The sequence below is a fragment of the Mandrillus leucophaeus genome, unplaced genomic scaffold (assembly GCF_000951045.1).
Source record: "Mandrillus leucophaeus isolate KB7577 unplaced genomic scaffold, Mleu.le_1.0 Scaffold285, whole genome shotgun sequence".
Lineage (NCBI taxonomy): Eukaryota > Metazoa > Chordata > Mammalia > Primates > Cercopithecidae > Mandrillus > Mandrillus leucophaeus.
Genome location: NW_012102976.1, coordinates 947,705 through 965,150, shown reverse-complemented (window position 1 = coordinate 965,150; position 17,446 = coordinate 947,705). Strand labels below are relative to the sequence as shown.

The 17,446-nt window shown below is 45.8% G+C and overlaps 1 protein-coding gene across 3 annotated transcripts in view; it reads right to left on the bottom strand.

Annotated features, from left to right (window-relative positions):
* The window catches only part of SLC1A4 (solute carrier family 1 (glutamate/neutral amino acid transporter), member 4), a 46,529-nt gene extending 29,407 nt beyond the window's left edge, over positions 1-17,122 (bottom strand). For 2 of the 3 annotated variants that reach the window (XM_011985494.1, XM_011985493.1), the window contains exons 1-3: positions 15,426-16,616; positions 3,954-3,996; positions 1,387-1,449 (exon numbers count right to left, since the gene is read on the bottom strand). In XM_011985494.1, the coding sequence (XP_011840884.1) occupies positions 1,387-1,449; positions 3,954-3,996; positions 15,426-15,952 (633 nt within the window). In that variant the 5' untranslated portion in view covers positions 15,953-16,616. Of the gene's footprint in view, positions 1-1,386; positions 1,450-3,953; positions 3,997-15,425; positions 16,617-16,960 lie in introns of those variants that run through there. The other variant, XM_011985495.1, reaches the window with a different exon arrangement.
* Positions 17,123-17,446: the final 324 nt, after the last annotated feature.

Below are 17,446 nucleotides of genomic sequence, written 5' to 3'. Positions count from 1 at the left end.
AGCTGTTTAAAATGCACTGAGCCACTTTGGGAGGCTGATCACGAGGTCAGGAGATCGAGACCATCCTGGCTAACACGGTGAAAGCCCGTCTCTACTAAAAAATACAAAAAACTAGCCGGGCGAGGTGGCAGGCGCCTGTAGTTCCAGCTGCTCGGGAGGCTGAGACAGGAGAATGGCGTAAACCCGGGAGGCGGAGCCTGCAGTGAGCTGAGATCGCGCCACTGCACTCCAGCCAACAGAGCGAGACTCCGTCTCCAAAAAAAAAAAAAAAAAAATACACTGAGCTAGAATTAACTCCATTTTACCCATAAATATTTTTTCTGCATAGTTTTAGTATTCACTGGATTTTCCAAGAATATCAAGTGGATGTAAACTGAAGGAAGACTTCATTTTGTTCTGAACTTCAACAAGTGTTATTTGCCATTTTAGAATAATATCCAAGTCACTAGTGTGAGACATAATGTTGGTCTGCACTTGTAGCTGTTGCTTTTGGGGTAATTCTGTATACATATACAAAAATATTTATTTAGCATGTATTTCAAAATATGTGGAAAAATAGCAAAAAATGTGCCAACAATATTGAGTTGACTTCTATCTCACGCTTTTAAATCTCAATTTATTTATTCTAAGTAATGCAAGCATCTGAAAACTTCATTATGTCTTCTAGTATAGTTGTATATTTACATGGTAAAATATGGATCATTTTATTAGAAATTATTTTTATTTCTGCCTTATATTATGTTGATTTTTAAAAAATGTAATAGGTGTAGGGGTAGTTTAAATCACTCATTAATTACATTTCCAAATGGCAGAAAAGGTTTTATAAAATGTTTTCTGGGGCCAGGCACAGGCTCACACTTACAATCCCAGCACTTTGGGAGGCAAAGGTGGGAGGATTATGTGAAGCCAGGAGAGTTCAAGGCCAGACTTGACAACATGGTGAAACTCCATCTCTACAAAACATTAAAAAAAAAAATTAGCTGAGCATGGTGGCACACGCCTGTAGTCCCAGCTACTCGGGAGGCTGAGGCAGAAGAATGAGTTGAGGCCAGGAGTTCAGTGCAGTGAGCCATGATCACACCACTGCACTCCAGCCTGGGCAACAGAGCGAGACCCTGTTTCAAACAAACAAACAATGAATAAATCAACAAACAAAATGTTTTACGGATCCTCTGAGGATTGCAGTGCTTTGAGAGCAACACGGTGTTCGGCCGTGTTGGTAAATAACCAAAGGAGCAAACCTAACCTGTTCGCTCCAAATAGCCCATTCAAACCCCAAAGTTTTCGGCCCAGCTGGGAAAAAGACACATCCTGTATGCTCCTTCAATTAAGAAATAAGATTTGCTTTAGACATATTTTTACAAGTGACCTTATAAAAAGCTTTACCTTTTCATGGGTTACATTTCCAGAGCTGCTGTTGTGGGTCACGACTTTATAATCGGTTGCATACTGTGATCAAGAGGAAAAAAAAAAATCCACTGTTAGTGCACAGGTGAAGACTGACCTAGAGGAACCAAGGGCACTGCTGTGCTCTCGCTACTTCTGTCACTAATCACACTGAGTGTCCTGGGCATTCCTCACTTGGCTGGCCTGACAAGAGCCTCTGAGAACTGTACAAAAGCTACATTAGGACCAAGCCAGCAGATACTTCAAGACATCTCTGGGTTGCTTAGTGTCCCACGGAAACAGGGAGAATTTGCTTATGTTCTTTGGGCAATGGTTTGGAGAAGAAAGGCTGCACAATTTTATGCTGATAGTTTGATATTTCCTTAGCCTTATATGTCATATTATTTGAATAACCTTGGCATTAACTCCATAATGCCAAAGTTCATTTTTCATTGTATCATTTTATTTTCATTCATTTATTTACGCCCCACTTTGTTCTAGAATGTATTTGAGCATGACTGCTTCTACTGTCTGTTTCTAATCTGGTTTGAGCCTCCACTCTTGAAAGTCAGGGACGTGAGGCAAGATGGCATCGTTTAGCTGAGTCTTCAGGGGGACTCAGTTAACAGAAGTGAGGTGTCTCTCTAGCTTTGGTCCCCTGGTTGATTTCACATGCTTCTGCATGGTGCACATAGGTGTCTCCCTGTGGCAGTATGTACTAACAAGTGGAATCTGTTAGGACAGTCCTTCCCGGCCCCTTTGAAGGGCACCTGGTCCCTGAACTGTCAGGAGGAGGCAATTAGGAAGTATAGACTCAAAGACCTGCTTTCTGCCTGCTTTTGCTGGGCTCTGGTTTCTCTCAGCTTTATCAGTGTTACAGAAAGGCAGAGGTGTTCAAACAAACCCACCTACCTCCTCTGTGACAGGTACTAAAAAAAAGTCCCATACACCTATATTTTTTTCCTACCTCACATTATATATACAAGTCACTCCTGTGCTTATATGCAGATCAAAAAACAAAACAAAACAAAAATGAGAGGTTTAAGTCGAAACAGAAAAGTGTTTGCTTGTAAGATTAGACCATATAATCTAGGCCTTTATATTCCTTCTCTGTATAAAGAATTGTCAAAGGGATGTTACTTGCAGCATTGCCAAAAAATAGGGGAAAACCAGAAACAACCTGAACATCCATCAGTGGGGGACTAGTAGAGGAGAATTATGTTATGCTCTTATAGCGGAATACTCTACAGCCATGGCGTCATGCAGAAGGGTAGCTACCGACATGAGAAAATATTCACAATATACTGCCTTAAAAATACAGCAGGCTATGAAGCGACACGTGTAGTGTGTGTATATACTACGTATGCTTTTAATTAATTAATTAATTAATTAATTAATTAATTTAGAGATAGAGTCTCACTCTGTTTCTAATCTGGTTTGAGCCTCCACTCTTGAAAGCCAGGGATGTGAGGCAAGATGGCATCGTTTAGCTGTTGCCCAGGCTGGAGTACAGTGGTGTGATCTCAGCTCACTGCAACCTCCACCTCCCAGGTTCAAGCAATTCTCCTGTCTCAGCTTCCTGGGTGGCTGAGATTACAGGCGCATGCCACCACACCTGGCTGATTTTTGTGTCTTTCATGGAGATGGTGTTTCACCATGTTGGCCAGGCTGGTCTCGAACTGCTGACCTCAAGTGATCTGCCCGCCTTGGCCTCCCAAAGTGCTGGGATTACAGGCATGAGCCACCACACCCAGACGGTATGCTTATTTTTAAAATGTATGTGTATACAGTCATAGAAAATACACATCTGAAAGAGGTATACCAAAAGAATGGGTAGCTCTAGACAGTGTCTGTGGATAATTTTTTTCTTTTTTTTTTTTTTTTGAGACGGAGTCTCGCTCTGTAGCCCAGGCTGGAGTGCAGTGGCCGGATCTCAGCTCACTGCAAGCTCCGCCTCCCGGGTTCACGCCATTCTCCTGCCTCAGCCTCCCGAGTAGCTGGGACTACAGGCGCCTGCCACCTCGCCCGGCTAGTTTTTTTTGTATTTTTTAGTAGAGACGGGGTTTCACCGTGTTAGCCAGGATGGTCTCGATCTCCTGACCTCGTGATCCTCCCATCTCGGCCTCCCAAAGTGCTGGGATTACAGGCTTGAGCCATCGCACCCGGCCAATTTTTGTTTTCTTACACTTCTTTGTATTTTAATTTTTTTTTGCAATGAGCACATATTATCTTTATAATCAGAGAAAAAGATAAAAGTGTATTTTTTTAAGTCTATAATATTTAAGACATCCCCAAAATGTGATTTGAGGGTATTTCTTAGGTGATGTAAAAAAATTTTGGAACCAGTGGGACATTTTGGAAAGTTTTGTTTGTTCAGTCTTTCTTTATTTATTTTGTTGTTGTTGTTTTTTAACTCTAGGTACCCATTTATTAAAGTTTAGGCCAATCTTACCAAGTTTTGTTAACACCACCGTCTCTCCCTGTTCTACCTTACCTAACTCCATAGCAGTAATTTATATATTTCTTCCAACAAGGTTTCATATTTTTAGCAAAGTATCAAGCCTTACCGTACGGAAAGCTGCAACCACAAGATTTGAGGGAAACAGGTTTCTGTTGGAAAAGAAAGCATTCTGTCAGATTCTTTTAAAACAACTTTTTAGAAAGGTCCCTGTTGCCCAGGCTGGAGTGCAGTGGTGTGATTGCAGCTCACTGCAGACTTGAACTTTTGGGCTCAAGTGATCCTCCCCAAAGTGTTGGGACTACAGGCATGAGCCATAGTACCTGGCTTCATCAGTATTCTTAAAATTCAGTGTACAAAGTATCTGCTTTGAGATGTCCACTTCTAAAACCCTAACACGGTGTTCTCTCTCCACCCCCAGCTGACACTGCATCTTTTGCTTGATTTAAGCACCCTAACTGTGCCTGCAGTGCTGGGCCACAGTAGATACTTTGAAGCCACTGATTTTCATTTTCGTCTCTCTCATGGTACTCCTTGATATCTGAGCTTAACTGTGTCCAACCAAGTCTATAACTGCATTGCTTTCCTCTCACCTAGAGGTTAGGTACCATTGCAGTGGTGTGCAGTGTTGAGCGGTGCTGCCCACTAGTGAAATCCAAGGGCGTTTTTGTTGTTACAAAATTGAGGCATTCCTGAATTGGGGGGAGTGTGTGGGGACAAATGCCAGGTCCCACACATTTGTCCTGTTCAGTGCAGTAGAGTCCTGTATAATGAATTGTCTCAAGGCCTTCCCATGTCCTTCATGACATACCTGTAGATAAGAACCTTATCTATAATTACTGAAGACTAAACTAATTCCAAAACAAGGTTCCTTTTTTCACAATTTGAACATACACTGAATTTTCCAGAAATGTAATGACTTGCAAATTATGGGATGATTTTTGTTTTGTTTTGTTCAGAATGTTTCCAAATGTTATTCGCCTTCCTGGAAAATCACACCACCAGGGCAAATTGTAGAATCTGAGTCCTTAATTTCACACCCAGTGTCAAGTAACAGTCTGCATTTAGAATTATCTCATTAGCAATGATTCTGCGTTCAGGAGCAAGCATTCAACCACTTTATCTTAGAGCATGCATATATTGAAACACATTGTTTTATTATAATTATTTTCCTTTTGTTTTGTATATTACAGTTACATCATATTGATATTTTGAAATTATGTGGGCAGGGACATTTTATTTATGGATTTCATCTTAGAATTAAGGATATTATAAACATTTGTTATGAAAGGAGGGCAATCGACCTGATGGAGCTCAAAATCTGTTCATGCAAATAGTTTTACTGAGGGCTCTGTGTAGGATGCTGGTCTTGATATACAAGAAATTCTATTCCAGCTGACAGTCCATTTGTTCTCACTTCCTGCAAGAAGAGTAAGTCTAGAAGAGCAAAAGACTCTGGATCATTCTTAACAATTTGTGTCAAACTTATCCACTAATTCTTACTTCTATAAGAAGCTGGGTTGCTCACCCGGATCTCCAGGTAACTATTTGCAGTGCACTGGGTTTCAGAGGTAGGCAGGTCTGGCTGCAACCCAGCTGTGGCAGGCAGAGTCTAAGATGGCCTCCTGGTATTCACACCTTTGGGTAATCCCTTTAGTGTGGGTGGACCTATGACTTGCTTCTAATGAACAAATGCAGCAAAGGTGATTGGATGTCCCATCCATGATTTGGTTACATAAGGTTGTAGCTTCCATTGTGCTAGCTGACTCTTCTTATTGTCTTCTGCTTGCATGCTTTGATGAAGCAAGCTGCTATGTTGGAAAGGCCCATGAGACTAGAAACTGCAGGTGGTCTGCAGCCAAGAGCCAACTGAGGCTCCCAGTCCAAACTTCAAGGAACTGAATTCTGCCAACAACAACATGACCACAGAGATGAATCTCTCCCCAGGTGGACCTGTGGATAAGAACCTAGCCCTGACCAACACCTTAATTGCAGCCTTGTAAGAGACTCTGAAGCAGAGGACCTAACTAAACTGTGCCAAGATTCCTGACCCCAGAGAGACTGTAGGATAGTAAATATGTGAGATTTTAAGCTGTTTAAGCTGTTAAATGTGTAGCAGTTTGTTATGCAGCAATAAAGCAGCCAATAAAGTTAATAAGATGCAAAAATCACTGCATTAGAACGCTTAGGGTGCTCTCGCAGGACGGCCAGCATATATAGCCTGCAACACAGCATTTCCCAAACTTGTCCACAGAACCTGAATTGCTTTTAGTATATTTAGAGAATACCAGAGTACATGCTTGCATTTAAGCAGAAAAAAATAATCTTTAGCTGAATTAAGTTGTTGCAAAACTGTGACCAGAAGTTTGATTCTTATCACAGCTAGATTTACTTTTTAAAAAGTAGAAACAGACTGGCAACTTATATTGGCTAGTTTTCAGAGTATAGATGAATAACAACTTACATTTGTTATTATTTCCATTACAAAGCAACTTTCTTACATATTTCAGTCTTGGGGGCTACGTTTGGCATCTCATTTCCATTTTCTGCCCTAGTCAGAAGCAGCAAGGGGCCCTGTGCCAACGTCTCTCTGTTCTGTATCCACCACACAACAATCCTCAGTTGTTGACAGACTGAGCTGCTCTAAGGTTCTCTCTCCATGAGGACCAGGAAGTTCAGAAAAGAGTTGGGTTAGAAGCCCTCCACTTTCCTCATGGGAAACAATTTCCCCGGCAAATACCTCACATCATTCAGGGATTAGCTGTTTCCTCAATTGGTGCAAGCACAGCCTTTCCCACAGCCTTGAAATGCATTCTCTTCTAAAGAGCACAACACTGTTTGTTTAATTCTGTCTATCTGTCCTGCCCAATCTCTTCTTACAAGCAATAACCCAGTACCATCTTACCCAGAACGGGCCCTGTCCTTAACCCAGAACATCTACACTTAACAGCCACTAGCACATCCACCTGTTTTCAGACTGTCTACAGTATCTAGTCTACAAAATCCAATGGGAACAGAGGGGTCCAGAAGCAAAAGAGCAACTTCTATCCCCCAAAAATCAAGTTCCTCAGAAGAATGTGATGTGTTTTGACAGTTTCTGATAAAGTTAAACAGACACTTATCATAGGACTCACCAATTCCATTCCTAGTTTTTTTTTTTTTTTGCTTTTTTTTTTTTTTGGAAACAGAGTCTCACTCTGTTGCCCAGGCTGGAGTGCAGTGGCAGATCTCGGCTCACTGCAGCCTCTGCCTCCCGGGTTCAAATGATTCTCTTGCCTCAGCCTCCCGAGTAGTTGGGACTACAGGTGTGCACCACCATGCCTGGCTAATCTTTTTTTTTTTTTTTTCTGAGATGGAGTCTCGCTCTGTTTCCCAGGCTGGAGTGCAGTGGCGTGATCTCGGCTCACTGCAAGCTCTGCCTCCCGGGTTCACACCATTCTCGTGCCTCAGCCTCCCGAGTAGCTGGGACTAAAGGCGCCCGCCACCATGCCTGGCTAATTTTGTTTTTGTATTTTTAGTAGAGATGGGGTTTCACTGTGTTAGCCAGGATGGTCTCGATCTCCTAATCTCGTGATCTGCCCTCCTTGGCCTCCCAAAGTGCTGGGATTACAGGCATGAGCCACTGTGCCCAGTCAATTTTTGTATTTTTAATGCAGACAGGGTTTCACCATGTTGACCAGGCTGGTCTCAAACTCCTGACCTGAAGTGATCTGCCCGCCTTGGCCTCCCAAAGTGCTAGGATTACAGGCGCGAGCCACCATGTCTGGCCCACTGCTAGATATTTACCCAAGAAATATAAAAACATATGCCTGCAAAAAGGACCTGTATGCATAACAGCATTATTCATAATAGTCAAAAACCCAAATGTCCATCAACAGATGAAGGGATGCACAGATTATGAAATATCCATACAACGAAATACCACTTGGCACTAAAAGGAATCCAAGTGATATACGCAACAACATGGATAATCTCAGCAACTCTGTGCTGAGCAAAACAAGACTGATAAAGAAGAGTACATACTGAATAATTCTGTTGATATAAAACTCTAGAAAAAGCCAAACTAATTTATAGTGATAAAAAGCAGGTCAGTTGCCCGAGGCCAGGGGTGGAGAATGAGGATTGCTGAGAAGAGTTATAGGTGATGGAAAAGTTCAGTATCTTGATAGTGGTGGTGGTCACATGAGTTATCCATTTGTTAAAACTCATGGAACTGTACATTTAAAGTGAGTGCATTTATTGTATATAAATCATACCTTGAAATTGTTTAAAAACTTAACATAAAAATATGGTAATAACTGATAGAGATTTTCCAACTAAAAAATACGTATATTCAATGGGTGGGCTGAACTTTTTTTTAGATTATACAGCTCATTTCTCAGATAACAGTCTCTGGGAAGGACTCTCCTGGTGGCAGTGAGCTGAAGCACGATAGAAAGCATCTTCCTTCACTTTCATCATCTGCTTGCCACAGACCAGGAGCAGGAGCAGTGCCCTCCTGCTGTCACCAAGGGCAAGGAGACGAGGCTGCCAGAGTAAAGCAACATGTTTCTCTGTCCTCTGCTTTCCCTCTCTCCTTTGGCTTTCAGACACGGATGCTGCAGTAAACTCTGGTTCTTACTCTTGAGCTCTCTTCTAATCCAGGATCAGTTGCCTCTCCTGCAAACAATTTTTCTTCCCAGAGCTCTGTCTTCAGGCACTTTCCCAACTCCTCACATTCACACAGTAGCTTCATGGGCTTTTGAAATCAGAGACATGGAGCTGGAAGGGATTTTAGAGGTGATCCAGTTCTATCCCCTCATTTAGCACATAGAGACACCAATGCCCAGTCACTGAGCATCTCCCATTTCTGCTCCATCTAGGCCAGCACCATCCAACTGAAATGTCTGCATTTGTGCAGTCCAATATGGCAGCCTTGCGGCTATAGAGCACTTGAAATGTGGCCAGTGCTACCAAGGCACTGATTTTTAAGTTTTATTTACACTTGACGTAATTTTAAGTAGCCACATGTGGCTAGTGTCTATTGTATTAGATAGCCCAGATGTACAGTACTGAAATCCAGAGTCCAGAAGTCAGGAGGACCAAATGGTCATCCTGTGTTCACCTCCGCACATCACCCACTTTCACTGGGTTTAGGATGCTTCTAAGCACTGAGCTCCTCATCTTATTCAAGTTTGCAAATATTTCCTTTTTCCATTGTTTGATCCTGAGAGATCTACTTGAATTACATATGTATTAGGTCAAAGTTTCTCAAATATCAGTAGACCAGTAAATCAATGTATTGGCTTTAACCAGTATTTTATAAAAGATGAAATACATTAGACAAAAATATCAGCATGTATCACACTTAAAATATTGTTTAGTGGAGCCTGTGTTTTGGTTTGAGTATGTGAGAGTTGGGGGGAGGGTATAGTGTGGATGCCATAATGTAAAATGTATTTCTTATGGTAGGTCAAAATTAAAAACATGTGTGAAACCTCTAAGATACACTACTTAAATCTAAAATCTAGAGGCCCAAGTCAGTCCAAACTAGGAGATAATGAATGAACAAGCTTTTCCAGTGCTATCTTTGAATATATTACTTAAAACAAACAGAAAAACTAGTATGAAATGAGGTTGAACTGGCCAGTGTAGAACCACGGTGGGAGGTGCTATGCAGACCCATGCAATTCACACAGTGAAAAACTTCAAAGACATTCTTTCTGTAACATCTGATACTGTTTGTTCTTCTGATCCTATTGTCAAGGGTGGTATACATTTCTCTGTTCTATATGAAAAGAATGCAAAACAATTTACTTTTGCTTGGGCATATTTTGTTCCAGAATTATTTCCTTTTATTTAAGTTCAAAAATTCTTTACCAAATCTATTAAAATTTCAAAGACTCTTCAGAACAGGATATGGCACAGTATGTACACCTGATGAATATTTATTATTCCTAGTATTTATTGTTACAGAGCCAGTTAACAGGGATGTGCCCCTTCAGATCTTGGTACCCCCTACAAGGCTGAGCTGAGGAAGGGCTGGGACTGGTGGACTTGCACTCTGATGATGGGGGTACGAATCTATCCTCTCTTTAAGGCCTCCATCCAGTTTTAGATTCCAGCTGGAAAGGGTAGGGCTGAACCCCTGGAGTGGGGAACTTTTGGGGGAAATTAGATTAAGAGCAGCACTCATGCTCAGTATCAAATAGCCCTCAGCTGTCCCTGAGAAGCTGGGACACACTAGAATATTAGCAAAGCACTCATATATTAACTCATTTAATCCTCACAACCATTCTAGATAGTAGATCTCATTAGCCTCATTTTACAGATAAGGACACTCAGGCACAGAGAGGACAAACAACTTGTGCATGTACAGCAAGTACGTCATAGAGCTGGGCTTCAAATCCAGGTGGTTGGCTTTAGTGTCTGCTCTTCAGCACTACCCACCTCCCTAGACTGATGCTTTTTTCTGTCTCTAAACTATTCAGGTGTCCTCCTGGGTGGTAAAAGAAATGGTCAAGAGTTAAAATCTTTCTTTTAAAAAAAATTACAAGCTGCTATTATTTTCCTTTCGTCACTAGATAGCGCTGGAAAAGCTTGTTCATTCATTATCTCCTAGTTTGGACTGACTTGGGCCTCTAGATTTAAGTAGTGTATCTTAGAGGTTTCACACGTTTTTAATTTTGACCTACCATAAGAAATACATTTTACATTATGGCATCCACACTATACCCGCCCCCCGACTCTCACATACTCAATTAATTTGGATCCTTGTTAGATGTGCTAAGTCTTCATCTTGCCTATAGAAGAGAGAGCCACGGGCATAGTTACAACAACCCGCCACAGTCAATAATGAAAAGATATTGTTCACAACTCACTCCTCAACTTTGCTGGCTAGTATTACCATTTTTTTAATTAAAAAAATATGGAATGCTTCACGTTGGAACATCTCGTTGTGTGTCATCCTTGCACAGAGGCCATGCTTGTCTTCTCTGTATTGTTCCAGTTTTAGTATATGTGCTGCCAAGGCAAGCACAGGGGGCTAATATTAAATCTCAGTCTCTGATAGTTTTTTTTTTTTTTTTTTGCACCTATTCAAGAAATGTGTTCTTTGCAGCTTGAGAAGCACCATACCTATTCACACCCATCCTTAAGAAGGATGTAAGTCCAGCACACCTCCCTCTGTGAAGGGAAAGGCTCAGAACATGGTTTGCTATTAAGAAAATTAGCACGAGCGGAGAAAAAAAACCCTAGAAAACTGGGCAACAGATAAAATCCTAATCGTATTTACTATATACACGGCCACAGCCTACTATGCTACTGCAAGATGGTGGCCCTCGGCCATTCTTCTGGCTGCCAGCACAGACCAGAGCCCTGGGCCTAGGCTCTGTCCCTACCTGCCTCCTTGGCAGTTATGCCCTGGTTCTCCATTCGAAAACTACAAACTTTAGAGCCCAAAGGAATGTTAGAAACCAGTTGCCTCAATCCCTTCAATTTACAGCAGAGGTGAACTGGAGATCATAAGCATGTAAGGCAGGGGAAAAAGAAACCGGAATGTCAGTGAGGATCTGTGGGGACTTCTGTCCCATTTCAGAACGGAAGGCTCTTCCATGTTTAGTTTTGACCTTTCTCCACTTTCCAAATTTTCCATAGTGTGAATCTATTAATTAGTAGTCTAAAACATAGTCAGTTACTGTTCACTTCTCCTCCAGATGCCATGTGGTTCCCAATATACCTAAAGACTACATTAGGGGCCGGGCGCAGTGGCTCAAGCCTGTAATCCCAGCTCTTTGGGAGGCCGAGACGGGAGGATCACGAGGTCAGGAGATCGAAACCATCCTGGCTAACACGGTGAAACCCCGTCTCTACTAAAAAATGCAAAAAAACTAGCCGGACGAGGTGGCAGGCGCCTGTATTCCCAGCTACTCGGGAGGCTGAGGCAGGAGAATGGCATGAATCCGGGAGGTGGAGCTTGCAGTGAGCTGAGATCCGGCCACTGCACTCCAACCTGGGCGACAGAGCGAGACTCCACCTCAAAAAAAAAAAAAAAAAAAAAAAAGGACTACATTAGCTTCAAGTCATCTTGAGTTCCCCTAAACATTCCTTTTCTTCCCATCTAGCCTCCTTTATTTCAGGTTATAGAAAGAGGGCCATCCCCATTAGCTCAGGTGAACTGGAAAACCCAATCACTCTAGTTATAACAAGAGCACAGGTGTATTGGGCCAGCACTATTCTAACAGCTTCAGAACCCAGAGGAGCTTTAGAGCTCTTAGACACAACCCAGCTAACCCTCAGAACAATCCTGCGAGGTAGGTACCATCATGATTCCCATGATAAAGATGAGGAAACCAAGGAATGGAAAAGTTATGGACATATCCCACAACCAGTAAGCATTGTTAGGGACCAAGAAGTTCCACAATGGCTAGTTTCCTGTTTCTGTCTCTTTGGTGCCCAACTATTTCATTTTGGATGAAAAGCCACAAGTCAACCACTTAGGTCACACATGGTTCTGAAAGTCCTATACTGTTCTGGATTCCCAGGCACAGAACTCCGGGCTGCTCAGGAAGAGACTATGATTCTTCCACCTGCCAGCTACTGTTGGCCATCCCTTCTCAGTGCTTCTAGCGCCAGCCTTCTCATCCCAATTCTCTATTCTACATTGTTCTTTATAATCCATTGTGTGCTGGGAGATCAAACCACTCAGCAATGACATTCTGAATTAAAAAATATGTATACACATGTAATGAACACCTACTAGCTTCATCTCTTTCTGACTTGTAGTTCCAGCTTTAAAAACCAAATTAGAAATCATGACAGAGAGACCCTGGGGAATTTTGGGGCACTTTACCATCAGGAAAGGGTATGGACTTTAGCACAAAGCCTTGGCAGCAGCTATGCTGACTCATCAGAGGCCTTTCCCACTCTTCCAGGTGTTTAAGTTCTGAGCAGCTACCTGGAGAGGGCCTGCTGGATAACTGAGGTGTTTACTGGCAGAGTCTCATTTCATTCATGTGCCCCTAGGAAGAAAGGAATGGGCACTGCATTTCCAAAGAAGATGCCCAGAGTCACATGAAATCCACATCCATGAGGTTTCCTTGAAGGAAGCAATTTTTAAAATTTGACATCAGAGACTGTCCAGACTCAGGAAGCATTTCCGGGTGGCTTCGGACTTAGTTTCCTTTCACAAGCTGCTCAGCCTAAGACCAAACCTCAGCAGATGCACACAACGAGGAGCTCAGACTCCATGCTGGCTGGAGGAAAGGGGCATTCGTCTTGACCCAGTCATATGCCTACCAGGTTCCTCTCTGGACCCAGAGAAAGCATTTCCGAGATAGCCACACTAGACTAGGCAGGTGACATTACTAAGGCATGTTGACTTGGAGGAAGAGGGATTAGGAGAAATAGACAGAATCCTGCACTGTGGGGTAGGAGACCCACAGTCCTTCTAATCTCTTCTTTGTAAGCCACTCCATGACCTTGAGCAAATCGCTTAATCTCTGTCTCAGTTTCCTCAGTTGCAAAATAGGATATACCACCTGTCCTACCTTTATCCGTGAGCTGCTGGATTAGATGCAGTTGGCTGTTGGAAGAATTGTGAAACACTGCCTATCCCCAACAAGCCACAACAAAGCCTCTCTTAGCCCTCCAAGCAGGTGCGGCCCAAGTCATTGAAAAGTTGCACCCACACTACTAAGCTATGATGCTGGGTACACCATTCATGTCAGAAGCAGGAGCTGAAGGGGCTTGGGTCTAAAACTAGAAAACGATGATCAGGAAACAAGAAGTCCCTTCTGGAGCTGGAGGTAATGAGGTACCCCCCTACCACCACTGCCCCCTCTTCTGGAGATAAAAGATCCTATTGAGGCTCCCAGTGCGGGACCACTAGCAGGGCAGGGCTGAACATCCATTCTCCCTCCCTGGGTCACAGATCCCTGCAAAGAATAATCCCTTAACCCCAGAATTGCCTTCCCTCCCTGAGAGAGCTGACTGACATCCTGCAGGTAATAAGCTAAAGGTGCTCTCAACCTCAGGAGACTTCCTTTCAGCACTCACCTAAAAGTTAGTTCCCAAACTTAAAGTGTCTGGACTGCAATATCAAGCCGCCAGTCACAGAACAAAGGCTGTGATCTAGACCAGCCTGGGTAGCATAGTGAAACCCCATCTCTAAACTAGCTGGGTGTGGTGGTGTGCACCTGTAATCTCAGCTACTCTGGAGACTGCGGCAGGAGGATCGCTGAAGCCTAGGAGTTCGGGGATGCAGTGAGCTAGGATCCCAACACTGCACTCCAGTCTGGGCAACAGAGCAAGATCCAGACTCTAAAAAGAAAAAAAAGCTGTGATCCACTTAAAGTCCTAAGAGGCCACCACTATCTGCCCTTTTGTCAAGAACTTTTGGTCTCCCTCATGAGAGTGTTTTTTTGTCTTCTTCCTTTCTTTCTTTTTTCTTTTTCTTTCTTTCTTTTTTTAATACAGATGTCCTAAATTTTTGTTGTTGATTTAAATGAACAATCTCTCTCTTAAGTGCAGACAGCCATCACATTTTCCAGAAGGAGAAATGGAAACAGTGGAAAGGCAAGTCACTTTGCCCAGGGTTTGCTGTTTTTCACAACCTCAGCAATGAGGAGCTTTGCCTCAATAACTCAAGACAAAATATATTAATAACTCCAAGGCTCAGAATCCAAAATCATCAGAAACCTGGAGAGGGAGCCAGCTGGACTCCTCACTCAACTGAACCTGGTTAGATCAGTAAATGCCTCCAGGCTGCAGTTTTCCCATTTGTGAACTTTGGGCTAATGGAGAAACCAGGAGAGACCAAGGTTTTGGATAAGTCACAGAAAGGATACTACATCATCTCAAAGGACAAAATGCAACTTCTAAGAATTACAAAAAGCAGGCAAAGCTAAGTGAAGATGCTTCTCTCCTTCCCCTCTAGAATTCACACTTTGGCACAAAGAAAGGCCTTTGAAACACAACACTCTGCAGTGGTCTTTACTGCGGTGGACAGCAACCTGTCCCAAGCCCCAAGCCCTCAGGAGAGGCATATTTCTGGGCAATACGCCTCACTCAACTAACCTCAGTCCTACTATCTGTGGGTCCACTGATAACTGCAGAAAATTGTCAGCTTCCTTCGCAGCCAAGGACTGTAACAGAGAAGGCCAAAGATTGCAAGCCGGATGACCCAACAGGCAAAACTTAACCAATGCTCCCAGAAGCTTTTAGGCACCATGTGGGAGAAAATGAGGGGAAGCCACTGGGGCGTGGTCGGAACATTTTTACCGGGGAGAGCAGCGCGAGAGTATGAGTAAAGAACAGGTGGGGCTCTTCCCTAACACACGCCCACTTAACGGTGGGGACTGGTTCTTGCTCAAAGATGCGGCCCTGCTCTTTCGATTGTGCGGTGCGCCCCAGCTGTTTGCAAAGGTGTGGTCAGCACGCAAAGACTCCAGACGTCATTTTGATATTTTTAAAACGTTAAACGCCACCAGCAGCCAACTAAGAATTAACTCTTAGGAGTGTATGTGCATATGTGTGTATGAACTGGAGGGCATCCGAGAGCTGGCGTCTCCCACTGGGCCCTGGGCGAGGTGGAGAGTGTTACCTGGCCAGGTCGAGGAAAGAGTCCACCGTCTCTTTGGGGACAGGAGGAGGCCCCGAGTCCTCCAGCCCCAAGTCGCTGGACTGAAGGGTCTGCGCACCGGATCCCGGTTTGATGATGAACGCCAAGGCCACGGCGAGCGCCGAGGCACTGAGCGTGGTGAGGCCAAAGTAGGCGACAGCGATGCCGCCCAGACGCCCGAGGGAGCTGGCATCGAGGGAGGCGGCGCCCGACACCAGGCTGCAGACCACCAGCGGCAGGATGATCATGCGCAGCATGCGGAGCAGCATCTCGCCGGGGAAGGCCAGGTAGGTGACCTGCGTGCGGCTCAGGCTGAGCCCGCGTAACGCCGCGCCCAGGCCCGCGCCCGCCAGCACCCCGGACACGGTGAGCAGCACCAGCGCTTGGCGCCGCAGGAAGCCCGCGCAACGCCGCGCGCGTCCCGCCGCGGTCCCCGGAGCTCCGGGCCCGGCCGCAGGCCCCGCCTGGGCGCTGTCAAGGTAGCCGTTGGTCTCGTTGCTCTTCTCCATGGCGCTGCACGCCGCTCCGAGCTAGAGGTGGCAGGGGACGTGGGCTCTGGCAAAAGACGGGGCTCCCAATGAATGGTGAGTCGGCGATGGTGAGGTCGGCCAGCTGTGCTTCGCAGGTTCTGGGAAGCCGCCCCGGGGGTCTCCCGGCCTGGCGCAGGAACAGGTGCGAGAAAGGCGAGGAGAAGCGCGGAGTGTGGGTTGGAGCCGCGGACGGAGAGGATCGCGCCGCGCCCAGCCTCCCCGGTGCAGCGGCCGGCTGGAGATGATGCAAGCGGGAGCCGCAAGCGAGGACGCAGACAGGGAAGGAGGAGGGAGCGTGAGCGGGAGCGGGAGCGTGAGCGGCCCCAGCCCGCCCACTTCACGCCCGCCGTCCCGCCCCCTGCGGCGCTGGCCAATCACAGCCCGGGAGCCGCCGCCGGGAGCCTCTGGTCCCCACCCCGGTCGGGGGTGCCGCGGGGGGCGGCCGGGCAGGAGGCTCCACCCCGGGGCGCGGGCCGCGCCGGGCAATCCTGGCGCCAAAAGCTGCCTCCTCACCCGGCTAACGGAGGCCGGCTCCGGGCGACCGCGGGGAAGTGCGGGCTGAAGGCCCGCCCGGGCTCGTTGGCACCTGCCGGGCCCTCTCCCGCGGCCGGGATCTGAGTCCTCGGGGCCAGAGGGCCCGGGAGAACTTGGAACGCAGCGGCGTTCCTCCTCCTGAGGACTGTGGGAGGGGAGGGGAGGGTTTCTCCCTCCCAGGTGGTGCTTTCGCCTCCGCGCCGCCCACGCTCCTCTCCAGAGCTCGCGGCCTCTCCCGCCAGGGGGCCGCGCGCGGTGAAGGGGCCCAGGGCGGTCCTGCCGCCGCGTCCCCTCCTGCGGAAATCCCTTCTTCCAGGGGTCCTCAGGGACTCGTGCGGTAAAGTACGCCATGGTGTCCAGCAAGGCCCGGCTCTGAGACAAAGGATTGACCGGAGGATGGATGAATGAGGGGAGCCTTCGCACGCGTTCATTAGGGCTGTAACGCAGCCGTACCGCGACAGAAAGGGGGCTCGAGGTGCCACCAAACCCAGCGTGCCTGGGCCGCGCCACCCCGCGCACTGGGGCGCTCCTGGGCGTGTGGCCTGGGGCTGGGTTGCCCGCCTGGCAGCTGTCTGCAGTATGGGCGTTTAAGATGCAAAACTCTTCTAGAAGAAACAGAGCTCTCACGCCACCTCTTCCAGTTGGTTTCTGCCACGTAACCCAAGCTGAAACACAAGCCACTGGATTTTAACCCCTTCCGTTACCAGGCCTGAGTCCTGGCGCGAAAACAGCCAGACGGCGGTTTGGCCATCCTGAGTGGTTCCTCATTGTTCATGTTCTGTGGATTTCCTGTTTATTTCGTCTTTTATTTGATATCTGCTTTGGCCACGAGAGTTACAAGGGAAACTTCTGCTGAGTCTTTTTACTGTGTCACAGTTATTGTATTTTTATATTTTCTTATTCTGCTTGTAAATTGTTCTTTAAAGACTTCCGTGAGTG